Source organism: Papilio xuthus, unplaced genomic scaffold, assembly GCF_000836235.2.
Source record: "Papilio xuthus unplaced genomic scaffold, Pxut_1.1 DF826945.1, whole genome shotgun sequence".
Lineage (NCBI taxonomy): Eukaryota > Metazoa > Arthropoda > Insecta > Lepidoptera > Papilionidae > Papilio > Papilio xuthus.
Genome location: NW_013531704.1, coordinates 4,911,237 through 4,926,401, shown reverse-complemented (window position 1 = coordinate 4,926,401; position 15,165 = coordinate 4,911,237). Strand labels below are relative to the sequence as shown.

At 32.6% G+C, this 15,165-nt stretch overlaps 1 protein-coding gene across 3 annotated transcripts in view; it reads left to right on the top strand.

Moving 5' to 3' along the window:
- The first annotated feature begins 2,630 nt into the window (after positions 1 to 2,630).
- The window catches only part of Gbs-76A (Glycogen binding subunit 76A), a 43,655-nt gene continuing 31,120 nt past the window's right edge, over positions 2,631 to 15,165 (top strand). The window contains exons 1-3 of one of the 3 annotated variants that reach the window (XM_013316947.1): positions 2,631 to 2,692; positions 2,879 to 3,160; positions 6,701 to 6,803. In XM_013316947.1, the coding sequence (XP_013172401.1) occupies positions 2,661 to 2,692; positions 2,879 to 3,160; positions 6,701 to 6,803 (417 nt within the window). In that variant the 5' untranslated portion in view covers positions 2,631 to 2,660. Of the gene's footprint in view, positions 2,693 to 2,878; positions 3,161 to 6,700; positions 6,804 to 11,122; positions 11,317 to 15,165 lie in introns of those variants that run through there. The other 2 variants (XM_013316949.1, XM_013316951.1) reach the window with 2 other exon arrangements.

The following is a 15,165-nucleotide window of genomic DNA, read 5'->3' as shown; positions in this document are numbered from 1 at the left end:
GTAGTGATTATAAACTCACCTGTGCTCTCCCATTGGCCTCGGTGCTCACGTTTACGCATATAAATGTATACAGCTATGTGACTAGTGGGCAGTGAGAACTGCAAAAGTGAGAAATGTGTATGAGGAAAGTTGAGCCTCAACTTTCCTCATACGCTTTAAGTAATCTGATATAATAGTTATGAATCGAACGAGGATGCGGGGAACTTCGAATTAAATTGCTAAGTGCGCAAACAACAGCGTAATGTCTTTTTTCGGGCCCTTTGAGGTCCTTTAATCCAAGTTAAGTGGACTGAAGGGGGAGAAGAGATAGTTATGGTGCCCCAATAATGCAACGGCAGTACCGGTCTGTAAACTGAGGCTAAGATTAATTTATTCTATGTGACTTTCGTTTACCACCTTTAACCTGATAAAACTATAGAGGCTTCACAAGCCAGAAGCTTGTCACGTTACTGAAAAGTTTTCCTGCAATATCTAATAATACAACTTTAGAGAAAGGACCAAGTAATTCCTCTAAGAATGCAACGTTAATTCTTTTAAATTGAAACGCTTATAATTTTAAGTAATTGCTAATACTGATAATGGATGTAACGCAGTATTATGTTTAAATCTTTGTACTATTCGAATCTTTGGCGACAAACGTCATACTCCGAAGTGTTATAAGGAGAACAATAGCTGCTACTACATAAATATCACGTGTAGCATATCGTTTGCCTTTGATATTTGAGTTATGTGTCTTATCTTTACAAACAAAGAGCTAAAAACTAACTTATGTAAAGTATTGTGAATATTTAACCTTTTTTCGCATATAAGATAAAGGTGACGACACCTTGATGGAACTTTTAAAAGGTAGAGGTGATAATTTAGTACTCTTTCTCTTCACATTCTTTTATAAGGAAGGGATGAGAAGGGAAATAGATTTGATTAAGAAGGGGACGCATAGTAAAGGGAAAATTATTTTCCTTTGCGTCTCCTGTTTCGTCGATTAAAGGTAGCAAACGCATCTGCAATGGTCAATGTGTATGTGCAGCGGTCGCTTCGCCGTTTCGGCTAATTCAGGTGGGGTTAAGCGCTTGCTCGTTTGTCACCAAATGAAAAGTTATAAAACTAATTATTTAAACAAAAATATTTATTAAATTTAAATGAAATAGAGAAAACTATTTCTTTAGCTTTAAGTATGTAATGCAAATAGCAGCAAAGTACTGCTGACCGCAATAACTTCAACTGTGGGGTATCACTTGTAGCCGTGGGTTTCTACTGCCGAAGAATTTAGACATATTTTTCGGTTTTCTGAACAATTATCTTGCACATGGACAACTTCGCGGTCCCTGGATGGTGAAGAATATCACTTTGTGAACTGTTTGAAACGTAATTCCGTAAAATCTGTGATGTGATTATTCGCAGAAACAAATCACATAAGATTTTTATACATCATTATATGATCTACAACTCATGAAGTGTGTTAATTTTTTAATTGTTTTTTTTGTTAATTAGAAGCACGGATTACTAATTTTAGTTATTTCAAGCAAAATTATATTACATACCGTTATAATTACAGATTAAAAAAAAAGAAACGGCATTACTTTCACTGTTACGAGTTGTTGTGGTCGCGGGATTCGGTCGTTCAGCATAAACTTATGAATAAAACAACATTTAAATTGTAGTGGAATTCAATTTCATTTCAAAACAATCTGAATTATTGTCGTGCAGAATAAAAATTAATGTTCTTCTAGATACTTCCATAATTATAGTTTATGAATAATTCGTGAACGAATGTACATATAATATTGTTAATCTTAGATGAAACTAAAAAAAATATCTTTCCTTTCTTTACTCGAAAATCGTAACTCTTCTGGCATCATAATTACTAGGTACCTAATCTGACCTTTGATGTTTACTACAAACGACTACATGGTCAAAATAAGATTAATTAAAAGTTAAATATAGACAAAGATATCTATAGGTTTATGTATTAGTTTAGTTGCCGAATGCGGAAAATTGCGAATCGTATTTCAAGGCATTGGCTTATGTCCAATATTAAATTGATACTGGCTGATGATGAAAATAAAATAATAATTGCATTTTTATTGCTATGCCAAGATTGTGAATTGACCGGAAATACATATTTTTTAAATTATTTTGTCATCTTTTATACTACCTTGATGGATGATGGTTTTTTGCGTCTTTACGTCCCTCTTTTCTTTCAAATGACAGGTTAGATCTTCCTAGTAAATAATGGAAAATCTTAATTTACATTTTAGTAATAATTGTACGCTCGTGGATTCACTGTGATATACTTATTTAAATCCCATCATTATATTTGCGAAATACAAAATTATAATGCAGTATTTCCTGTAGGTAATTACAAACATTAAGAAAAGTGACATCTAGCAGACATAAAATGACACTGTTCCTTTTTCACTTTTGTGTTTCTTAGAGCGTATGATAGATGGCGCATTAATAAAAATTAACAAAATCCTAAAAAATATTTTTTTGGACATATTTGATTAATATTGTGAATATTTTATTTTCTTAGTTACAGTATTCTTAGTACATTCTACGTTTTTCGTTATTAATATTTTTAGACGTATCTGCTTAATCAGTGACGTAGATTTTTTGTGGGTATTTTTAAAAGTGCTGTAACGTCATATCACTCAAGAATCATGTTGCATACAACCGTGTTTAAGCTGTCACTGTAAGTATCCAATTTGAGTACCTTCTTAACCTTCAAGATCATAAGAACTATTTAGTGATCTTAAACTCATTTAAATTTTTTGTACTTTTTATTTTTTGCAACTAAGATTTGGCCTCGAGCTAAGCGCCATGTTTGACATGAACATATTAGTGTTTTCTCTTCATGAAATGTTTTTTCCTCTTGCAGTGACGTAGTGAGGATGTTGGCAGAGCTCGTGGTGTTGGCAGGCACCAGTCAGACCGCCGTTGTCGTCTGGATGACGCATGCGCGCCGCCCGACCTTAGCCCGTCCTCAGCCAGTCGACGTTTCGCGCCACGCAGTCCTACATGTAAATAAATTCATTTCACGCTTACTGAAGTACGCATCACTTTCGTTTTCAGTTGCAATACCGTGTTTACGTGTCTTTGTGCTCGTGTTGTGGTTTAAATTGACTTGGATTTTGCTAACGAAGACACCGAATTTAATTCTGTAAGTACTAAAATATTGTCCGTAATTGCGTTGCATTAAAAAATAATTTGACTAATTCTCAATTCTACATTTGAAAATCGAATAATGTTGAGTTGGTATGTCATTGTTTACTATAAGAACATTGTCGTAGTTTTGTTACAATTAGTTTTCATTCAATGAAAATGTCGTGACCTTGACCTCTGACCTAAGTCAATGTCCGAGAGAACTAACAAACATTTAGTACTTCGGTTCCCCATATTAACCTGTAAAAATAAACATGATGATTGATAAATTTTGTGTGTTTTATGTTATTTTGAAAAATACATTAAAAGATAATAAGTAATTTGGCGTTTGTGATGTATCTTTTAAGAACTTTAAACTCGTAATCTACATTTTTTATGTTCTACGTATGAATCGATAAAATATAATAAAATTCTACTCCAAAATTTTTAAAGTCGGCGATATTGTAATTAAATGACTGTGATTTATACATTTGAGAGCGAAAAAAATATACTATAAATGTTATTTAGTTATATCACGGATTTTTCCACAATTAATAGTAATTATCATCACGATTTTAATACGAGATATTTGTCTTAATTGTGGAAGTAAAATTACTATTTTTTTATAGGTTATATTGATTTATAACATGTTTGTTACGAACTAAGAAATTAGAAACCAGGCTTAGGTCACTGACTGCGGTTATGTAGAGCTTAACTTTAGACGTGTCTGTCGTAATAAACTTGGCAAATTTTAAGTTAATATTACTCTATCTATTGTTAGCCATTAGAGTAGTACACACATTAATAACAATAATTAATACTCTATTTCTGTAGTAATTTAAAACAAGGTAATGGGATTTTTGAAAGTAATAATTGTTAACGCTTGTCTTATTTAACAACTAGCTGTCGCCCGCGACTCCCCGCGGCAAAAAACTTAATAATTAGCCTATGTGTTCTTGCAGACAATGTTTTACATCTGTGCCAAATTTTATGAAGAACCTTTGAGCCGTTTCGGAGATACAATAACAAACATCCATCCATTCATAAAAACCTTCGCAATTATAATATTAGTAAGATAAGCTGAAAATTGCATTAAAATATGTGAGAAAAACCTACTGTTTTATACGTAAAAATAACTGGAATAACACTTAAATTCATAAAGCAATGCTTAGGGAATATTTTGAAAGAGTCGATTTCTAGACAATGCTGTTTCACGTTCACTTCAATTGCTTTCATTATACGTCCATTGAGTTGACTGTTTGTTTCCTATTCAATAGTTCATTCATGAACAGGATACTTAGCTTTATATTGTTTTATATGACAATTAATGTATTAAAGATTTCATATTGAAGGTGATTTATTGAATTTAATTTTTTACAATCAAGAAAAGAATGTCTTCTTGTTAAACTGTTTGAAATACGACCAAAGAAAGAGTGAATTCTCTTGTACTGAATGAAAAGTGTGTGAAATCGCGAGTACGTTAGTTTGTTTTTATGTAGGTTTATGTCACTCCCTAGAGCCTAGGTGACTAAACTGATTTCTACGAGTTAGGTGTCATTTGATTCGTCTTCTTCATAGAGTCATAGGGTTTATTACAACGGCATAAAACAAATGTAGTATTCGTAGAAAGTAAAATTCTAAATTAATGAAAACGAGTTCGAATCTCAATCGTCATAACGTTATTTCACCGTTAAATGAGTTTTTAGATGTTTTCTAATATTTTCTTAATTAATAAAGGGCTACATATAATACAATAACATTAGAGTTTATTTACTTTAAATTAAAAACTTTTAAATCTGTGTTATAAAAAGCGGCCAATAGATGGCGCTATCACATCCATGAGCGCCTGTCAGTTGGGTTTTTAATTTTTAAAAGTGGTATTAATATTATACATTTTACAATATTTCTCTTTGTCGGGCCTAACTACATTCTTCTAGCAATCATATCGTCGGTATATAATTAAAATTCAATACACGTAGAGATAGTTGTTCTGTTACTCGACCTGTTCGGACTTTGACACTTCCCGGTGAGAATACCATAAACAAAGAAACATGCAACTAGAATTTAAAGCCAACTAACGCTGTCCCAAAAATAAAAGTATTAGTTTGTTATTTATTAGTAATTTTTTAACATTATTGGGTGTTACAACTTTTAGCACTACGTGCTCTATGATTCAAAATAACACCTATAGGTTTCCAGTGCGGAGATGCTTGTGCAAAAATATCTCCGTTTTTACATGACAGGTCTGATAATCTCTATTTTGTACAAGTAATAAAATGAAAAGATTTGATCGTTTTCATTTGTTTGGGATTAAATTAAACATTATTGTATTGATTTAAAACAAGATAGAATTTGAAAATAATTCAAATTATTCTAAAACTCTGTTAGTACTCAACCTAGGCAATATTTTTTCTTATGTGTTAAATGCAATGGAGCTATGTTTACCTATATCATCAACATCAATATACGTCCCCACTGAGACCTACCTACCCTAAGTTAGAGGTAATCAGGTCATAGTCAACTGGCCCAGTGCGGGCTGACTTCACTCATATCTTTGAATTTCTTCTTAGATATGTGCAGGTTACAGCACGATGTTTTCCTTCACTGTAAGAACTTCGAATAAATGTATATATGTAAATCGAAATATATTGATACGTGGCGGAATTCGAACTCAGAACCTGCAGATTGCAAGTCACTTGTTTAGCCGCTGAGCCACCGATGCTCTATGTTATATGTATATCATATGTGCATATATGAATTTCCCCAAATACTTTGAGAATTAGCAATTAAAGCACTTTATTTCTTGGCACAATAATGCAGTCCAATTTGCCAAGTATGTCTGCTGATCTGTTTATGGGTGGGGACGAATTCTTGTTGCATTTTCGTATAGTACTTGCTCGCTTGTAATCAGTCATTGCCTTTGTATGTTGTAACATTCAGGTATATAATATACACATATATACGCGTAAATAAATATTAAATAGCATTTTAATTTAATTACATATAATATCTATACAGATAAATAAAATTTGACTGTCTGTATGTAATATTAAAAGAAAATTGCGATACTTTTAACAACTTTTTTTCTATTTGTGAGTCTAGACTAATAATGGAAGCTAGTTGATGTAACTGGCTTATTTGATTTCTTTTTAATGAATTTGTGACTCGAAGAAACATGCAGATGAATTCGTGGGTAACAGCTAGTTTCGAATAACAATGTGCAAGAACCCGCGTCATATTGTCATAACTCTAACCTAAAACAGATAGTTATACCTACTTACTGTCATAGTTAAAGGATATTTAATCTGAGACTGTTGACAATAATATCTTATTATCAAAAATAATTATTTGGAATACGGTGAAGGAAAGCATCGTGATGCACTGCACATATCTACAAAGAAATTCAAAGATATGAGGGAAGTCAACCAACCCGCATAGCCAACGTGGTTGACTATGGCCTAATCACTTATAAATTAGAGTAGGTCCGAGCCCCTCGATGGGGACGTATAGTAAGCTGATAATGATGAAACGTTTCTAATATATGTTTGTTTGTATATAGCGAGGAGGGGAGGTGTATGGAGTTCTGCTGTCAGATTTGGTCGGGAGCTGTCAAATATCTACTAAACGCACTGCACTCTGTACAAAAGCACACCAAAAGATTCGTAAGTAACTTACTATTGACACTTAAGTTTGAAATACAGTCAAACATGAATAAGCGAGAGTCCAAGAGACCGTGGTGTTATTAGCTTATAAAAGTTTCTCTCTAACCCAATGGAACTTATCGAGTCTATCTATCGGGACCGGCTATCGCTCGTCCAGGTTCGACTGTATTGAATACTAGCTGTGTCCCGCCCCTCCGTCCGCGCGGAATTAAAAAAAAACTTGATTAGTAACTTATGTGTTCTTTCATACTATGTTTTAAATCTGTAAAAAGTTTCATAAAGATCCGTTGAGCTGTTTCGAAGATACGTTCAAACAAACATCCATCCATACATCTATCTAAACATTCGCATTCATAATATTAATAAGAATTTTCAACCTACATATTAACTGCTGTCTTATACCCACACTATCATATAATTTTAATGAAAATATTGTCTCATTTTACGTATTTATTTATATTTAAAGTGTCGAAAGTAAAACAGAGTTGACCAATCACTTTCGTGCACAAATCGTACGATATTTGTATTTATAGCGCTATTGAGTATTGATAAATGTAACGACGCGTAAAGCAAATATTTTGAAATGGAAAATTCCCCAATTATAAAATGCACTTAAGTATAATCTTTAATTTATATATCCATTTTCCTTTGCGGGTTTTACTTGATTTAAATAATAATATTTGAAATACTAGCTGTTGCATGCGACTCTATCCGCGTTAAATTAAAAATAAATTTAATAAGTATCCTATGTCTTCTTCCAGTATATATTCTAAGTCTGTGCCAAATTTTATCAAGATCCGTTTAGCCGGTCCGGAGATACATTCCAACAAACACCCATCCCAATAATTCGCATTTATAATATTCGCAATATTAAGATTGTCTTACCTTGAAACTGAACTTCTCGATTATAATTACAAATCTATTTTATGAAAAGCACTTGAACAAAAAATATTTTAACCGCAGAGATAACAATGTTTCTGTTCAGGTATAAAGGCAGTGGAAACTCTTAAAATGTATTTCTTTGTTATATGACCAGTGTAACAGTCCACATATTGAGTAAGGTTATGATTTAATGATACGTGAATAAACATTATAGCGTGTGCTTCCACTTCAAAGATAAGTTAGTTACGTCATTTGTGTGCTCCGTGTAAACTATTCTAAAGTACAATAGGATTTCTATAATATTGTTCGTACTTTGATAATGACAATAATTATAATCGACTATTATTTAGTTGACTATGGCCTAGTCACCCCTAACTTAGGGTAGGATCCTAGCCCATCGTTAGGGAACGTCTATACGTAGCTGATGATTGTTTAGTTTACTCTACAATTATTATAATTTCAAGATATTTTCAAGGACTTTCAGAATAAATTATGAGTCTACTATAAATGCAAGCTTATATTCTCGGCAACACCATTTGGGCGTATTATATTAATATAGCTAATGCCCGCGACTCTACTCGCGCGGAACTAAAAAGAGACTTAATTAGTAGCCTTTGTGTTCTTCCAGACTTTGTTCGACATGTATGCCAAATTTCAGCGAAAGTCATACAGTCGTTCTCGAGATTCCTTCAAACAAACATCCATCCATCCTAATTTTCACATTTAAAATATTAGCAAGATGGCAAATTATTAACAAATATTGAACAAGAGCGACAGCGAAAGGATTTGTAGTAATTTCTTAGTATCTTATTATCCTTACTTGTTTTACAAACTATTTTTTAAATGGAATATATTCATCAACTTAAGGCGGAATAAATTCATAAACATCGTACGACGTACGTCCAACGTGGGCATACCTACAAACACGAACCTCCCAATGTTATAGCCAACTCAGAACTCTTCTGAATGTGTTTTATAGTCAGTGCGCTATTTCAAAAGACAGGAGGGTTAGGCAAGATGCATTCGCTCCAAAACGATTCCATAACGAACTTCAAAAATGTATAGAACTGACAATAACTTTGGATAAGTCACGTGATTGTCGTATGTCAGTTCCATACCTTTTTGAAGTTCGTTATGGAATCGTTTCGGAGCGAATGCACTTTGTCTAACCCCGCAAGCTTAGCAATAGACATTTGCTCGAGTGATTCATAAGCAATCACTATGAATTTCCATATGTACATTTTAATAGCGCATTAGACAATCAGACCATATCATGTGACGCCGATGTCTTGTGTGTAGGTGGGAGGTGTGGTTGACCACACACCTAGGTATCAATTGCCAGAATACTTTGCCAATTGCTAATACTTATATTAAAGACTTATTTAAATTATCATGTTATTTTAGTACACGAAAGTATCTTTCGTAGACATAATGGCATATCTTCCGGCCATTAAAATTATTAGTTATTTTAAATTTGAATTTAGGTATTATTTTGCAAAATCACTGGATCTTTTTTTTATTTATGGTGCTAATGATACGAAGCTGACTTGTTACCTGTAGTTTTATCACAGAATTTATTCTAATTAATTCAAAGGCGAAAGGAAATAACTTTAACTATTTATAGTGACTATAAAGAGCTACAAATATTGGCCGCGCGGAATTTAAGAAAACTTAATAAGTAGCCTATGTGTTCTTCCAGACTATGTTCTACATCTATGCCAAATTTCAGCAAGATCCGTACAGCCGTTATGGAGATGCCTTCAAACATCCATCCATCCAAACATTCTAAGTTATAATGTCAGAAGATTACAAGTATGTTACAAATAAGGATGAAAGTGAATAATTTTTAGTACTACTTTGTTTGGTATTGAATCTCTACTCCGCGAATCTTTATTTATATCTTGAAGAAGTAAATAAACAACGTGAAGTGCGATAGAGGTAGATGTACAATATTTATTCCAATGTTTGCCTTACATTGATAACAAGTACGGGTCAGAGTCATAAATATACATCTAAAGTCGTCTTATCCATCAAACTACAACAGTCTTTCTCTTTGACGGTCTATACTTGTGCATTAATTATGTATGCCTCGCAGTTCCTCCAGCTGTGTACTTTAAGAAATCGCTACATTTGGCTACACTTTCTCTTCAACCTAATCTAAATAAGGCAACGATTAATTTTCTAATACAATGAATTATGTTGTAAAGCTCTGTCTTTCGCAAGACCCAAGACATAAAAATCTTTCCCCCCTCAACATGTTCCTTGTTTTAGCTATATAATTCATTTACTCATGCTTACTATAAATGAGTTCTTTGTTTTCTTTCTGGGCACCCTGTATGTGGATTGTGGAATTTTTGCATTTTGATTTGATTCTGTTTATAAAAGTGAGGCTGCGATGCACGTCATTTGGTGTCAGTCAATTTTAGATGCATGTAAACTTTTATATGCGCGTGCCAATTTTTCGCATCCGTCCCCGCCCTTGTGCCCGCAACCGCCCCCGCGTCTCCTGTGCGCCGGCCAGTATTCGCGACTCCTCTTATTTATAGATTAAGCGTGACATTGTTTTATTCGCTACAAACAAATGGCGGTTATTTTCCACAAGAAATTCATTAACCTTTTCCCTAATAGGCTTAAAAAGTAGCGTGTTTTGATTTTTGTTTAGTACGGTTTATTTCAATTGTTTAATTTATTCAGTTTACGAATTCTTATAAGATTGATGCTATCATAATCGTTATGTCATGCTAATTATATCTTAATTCAAATGATTAGGTACACGACTTTATAAAAGAGTTCTTAACATTTTTTACTATGAAAGGAACGTAATAGTAAGTGAATAAATCTTACCAATATTATAAACGTGAAATTTGGATGGATGTTTGTTAAAATGTATCTCCTGAATGGCTGTCTGGATATCGCTGAAATTTGGCATAGATGTAGAACATAATCTGGAAGAACATATAGGCTAATAAGTTTTTTTAATTCCACACGAACAAAGATGCAACCGATGTCGCGACCAACTGCTAGTTGTAGAAACTTTTCGTTGGTTGAATTGCATCGATCTTTTTAACTGAATGCATCTAGCATCGACGTTTCAATAGTGCCCACGACTTTGATGTCAAAAAGTTAATATTGCAGTTTACCTTTATTTATTTATTTGCTATGAACATACTACTGTTCTTATCAGCTTATTATAGGACTTAGGCTAGGAGTATACATTTTTCTTTTAATATAGAATATTAAAAAATGTATTAGAACGATACTAGGGTATTACGTCTACTACGAAAGAGCAAGGGTAGTACTTGCATTGGTAAAACATTATTTATTAGTAATTATAAATACAATATTAGTCTAGACATTCCGATAATTCACGATTGATAATAGTTTATAGACTAGACCGAGAATCACAGTCGAATTGTACTTTCCTCAGGCACAATAGTGATCGGTCGGACACTTCAGTGTACGGTCAGACACAACAGTGTTCAGTCGGATACAAATACGATCAGTTGGCCTCTTTTAGTGTCACGCGTCTGTCTGTTGTCGCGCTAGTTGTAAAACTCTGATAACGTTACGTTTGACATCGTATAGAAATTGTGCTACGTGTATATTGTGTTCTGATTAAATGGATTTAAGGGTGAGTTTCACTAATTATTTTTGGACATGTATTTTTATGGAATTTAATATTTATACCTTTTAATACATTACATATAAATGAAACTAATAATTTTTATAAATTAAGATGAAAATATAATCACAATTTTTGCCTTTCTTTTAAGTTAAAAATTAAAGCGTAATAAAAAAGTACTGGTAGTTATATTAGTAAGTAAATTTAAAATATATAGAAAACCATACGTAAGACTTTACAACAGGCTTGCTATCCCGGCTTTACGCGCTTGGACATTTATATTTTGAACATTTAAATAATTAAAATGTCAATTAATATTCAAATATATTGAAACTCATAGAATTCAAAATAGTCGAGTCGAGTAGTTTTTGAGTTAGTCGAGACAAACATAAATGCAAATCTGTTTATAAAATCAACAATAAAGATAGTTTACTTATTGGTAAATAATATTTAACTATTCTGTTCTATTCTATTAATTTTTGATATTTTAGTAAACCAAGTAGTTTTTGAGTTTCTTAACCTTTTTTCTCTATAATATTAGCTATTTGTTTTCAAAAAGAAAGAATAAATTAAATAACTATATACAGTTGAATGTTATTTAACATGACAGCGGGCAGACGAGGCAATCTATATAGGACGTTTACTTATTGAATTGACTTATTACTTCAATCGGAATATTCCTTTGCTTGTTTATATTTTTATACTCTTATCCCAGTCAGGACATAAATTATTTAATGATATTATTAAGAGTACTCATAGTTTTTGAATTATGAGTGTATTTGTCTTCTTGTTAAATTATCATTTAAAATTCCTCGAGTTTGGGAGGAGTAGAGCGCGGTTACCTTTATTTTAGACTAAGGCTATTCAAGCTAGCCATGATGCTATTTATTTTTTAAAATAGATTTGGAAACAAACCCTAGAAACTATTATAAAGCAATCGTGAAGTTATACATTTTAAATTAATTTGTTTTATATTTTTTTATTTGGTTATTACATAAGTTGGCAAACGAGCGAGCGGCTACCTGAAATTGCTGAGATATGCGTTACTTACCTTTAATCGACGTAGGATGGGATGCACAGAAAGATTTAAAGGTTCATTCATCAAAAATGTAAATAATTTAACAAAACCGTAGTCAAGTGAATAGGTAAAACATTCCGAGATATAAATCATATAGCATTTCCGTGTCAAGAGAATGTTATGTACTTTTCTAGAAATGCAAGAATAAACCGGTAAAAATTGGTATCGGTATGAAAACCGATACTTACCGGTTTTTACTGGTGTTGATATTGATGTTTAAATAATAATTTCCCACTAGCTGCCACCCGCGACTCTATCCGTGCGGAATTAAAAAAAAACTTAATTAGTAGCCTATTGGGTCTTCCAGACTACGTTCTACATCTATGCCAAATTTCAGCGATATTCATGCAGCCGTTTTGGAGATACTTTCTAATAAGCATCCATCCATCCATCCAAACAATTGCTATTATAATATTAGTGAGATATAATGACAATACAGTAAATGCTTTTAAATGCGTCATATGAACTTTCATATATTAACTAGATACAAAAATGTTTTGCATCAAATAGCCTTTGTCGTTCATTTGGAAAAACCTGGACAACGAAGTCTTATAATTCGATAATTCGATAGATCGACACTGACTCGTAAAAATTTTGTTAAATTACCACGGGCCATCAGTATTAAACTTTTATTTTGAAAGTAACCATCGCCCGCTGATCCGTGCGCGCGAAGTATAAAAATAGACTATGTGTTCTTCCAGACTTTTTTTTTCATTCATCCATCCATCCAAATATTCGCATTTATAATATTAGCAATATATATACCATTATAAGTATATGGTTAGTGAGTATATCGTTTATTTGGTAAAGTAAAAATTATTACCTACTAGTGATGTGCTGCCTTCATTAAAATTTAATATTATTTTTATTTAAATATATCTATTTACTTATGTATTTATTATAAGTATCGAAGAAATTTTAATGTGAAGGAATAATATTTATGAATAGATACGGATGTTTATACATTCACGTGTTTATATGTGATTTTATCTATATTGTATATTTATGTTGTAATTTATAGTTTGATATTATTGCATACCTTAATGTACATAATATTTGTGATCGGGGTTATGTTTATTAACTATATATATAAAAATCTATTGCTGTTCGATAGTCTCGCTAAATCACGAGAACGTTCGCGAAGGTCTAGGGAAGGTTAAAAAGATGAGAAAAAGTTGAATAATTGCTGGAAAAACCCTTTAGGAATCTTTTTTTAATCTCGCGCGGACGGAGTCGCTGGCGACAGTTAGTTATATATATTTGGTATTCTGAACGTTTGTATATGAATGCAGAGTGTTCCGATATGTAGACATTTTGACAAATTCGTTGTACACTATAAGGATACTATGCAGTTGATATAAATAAAATAAATAAAAATTACAGTTTACATCTGTATTACCCAATTCTACTTTTTTAATTCGTAATTTTTTGAGCTTACTTTTTGTAAAAAAGGCACAAAATGCTATTTAGGTTCTTTTAACTTAAACCTTACTGTTTAAAATGTTTGTCGACGAAGTTGTAAAAATCAATACAGTAAAAAGGAAACATTTTTAACTTCAATTACACCCAGAATTTTGTTTTACGGCAACTAATGCACTGTAAGTTTAAAGGGCTTACGGACTAACGTACATTGGCTGATTTGATAATCTTAGTTCTAGCACTTATTGCCTTACTTAAGGTACCTTTACTTGATCTTTGATAAGTTGTTTATTAGTACAGTATACAAATACGATGATCATAAACTTATATCTGTCTCCCAGCGGGCAGCTGGCAGTAGGTACTAACCTCTGACCTCTTTGCATCGCCTCTCTTATCATTACTTACCGTTGTTATTGACAGAAGTGAACCAACTGATAGGTTCATAGCAGATGCTGTTTAACATGTTCATTTTAACTCTATCAACTGTAGAGAGGAAAAGGAGAGTAAAGAAAAGTAGAATACGATGCTTTTATTTACTAAGTAGACGGTAAGGAGAATTAACTAAATGATATTTCCTTTACCTATTCATCTCCTCTTCCTTCATGGCTTCTTACCCTTTTCATACTTATTAGGAAAGTGTGGGAACTAGAAGAGTAATTTGGCAAGAGCATCAAACTCATCAGATTAAACGTGGAATTACTTCCACTTCACGCCTGTCTTCTGTGCAGTCGTGGTGACATTTCAATCAGTTCATTCACCAGCGTTTACGGATGCTAAAATGTTATAGATCTAAAAACTTATAGCGCAAGAGTTTAGTGAATGACGATAACCAAAATTGCAACCATATGCGTTCTTTGCTTCCAGTTCTTTAACTCCTAGGCCGTTGCGGAACCTTGTCGATATCAATGAAGGCAATAAAATTACTTTGAAATCTTGATTTACTATATCAGTTAAATGCAAATTCATTTAAAAAGTTGTTCATCTGTATATCGCCTAATTACGTATGCGGTTTGAGTTAATTAACTTATTGAGCTTAGATTCTGCTTCACTTGGTGATAGCGTCTCAGGCCAAGTAATTGTCCTTATACAGTTTGTATTAGAATATAATTATGCCTTGCGTCTAGACGACAGGTTGTAGCTGTCTTTTGAGGAGAAACTTTGCATTTAATAAGTATCATGCTGCGTTTAACGGAGCTATCATGTTACGCTACATTTCTTGTTTAAAATGAACCAATTTTTACCTGTCTTAGGTAAGGTAATGTTAATCACGGGTATTTATGATTTTATGTGTGTGGGTTTTTATGTTTCGTTGAGACATCCTGTAGCCTAAACCAAAGAATCGATATTGATGAATGATTTGA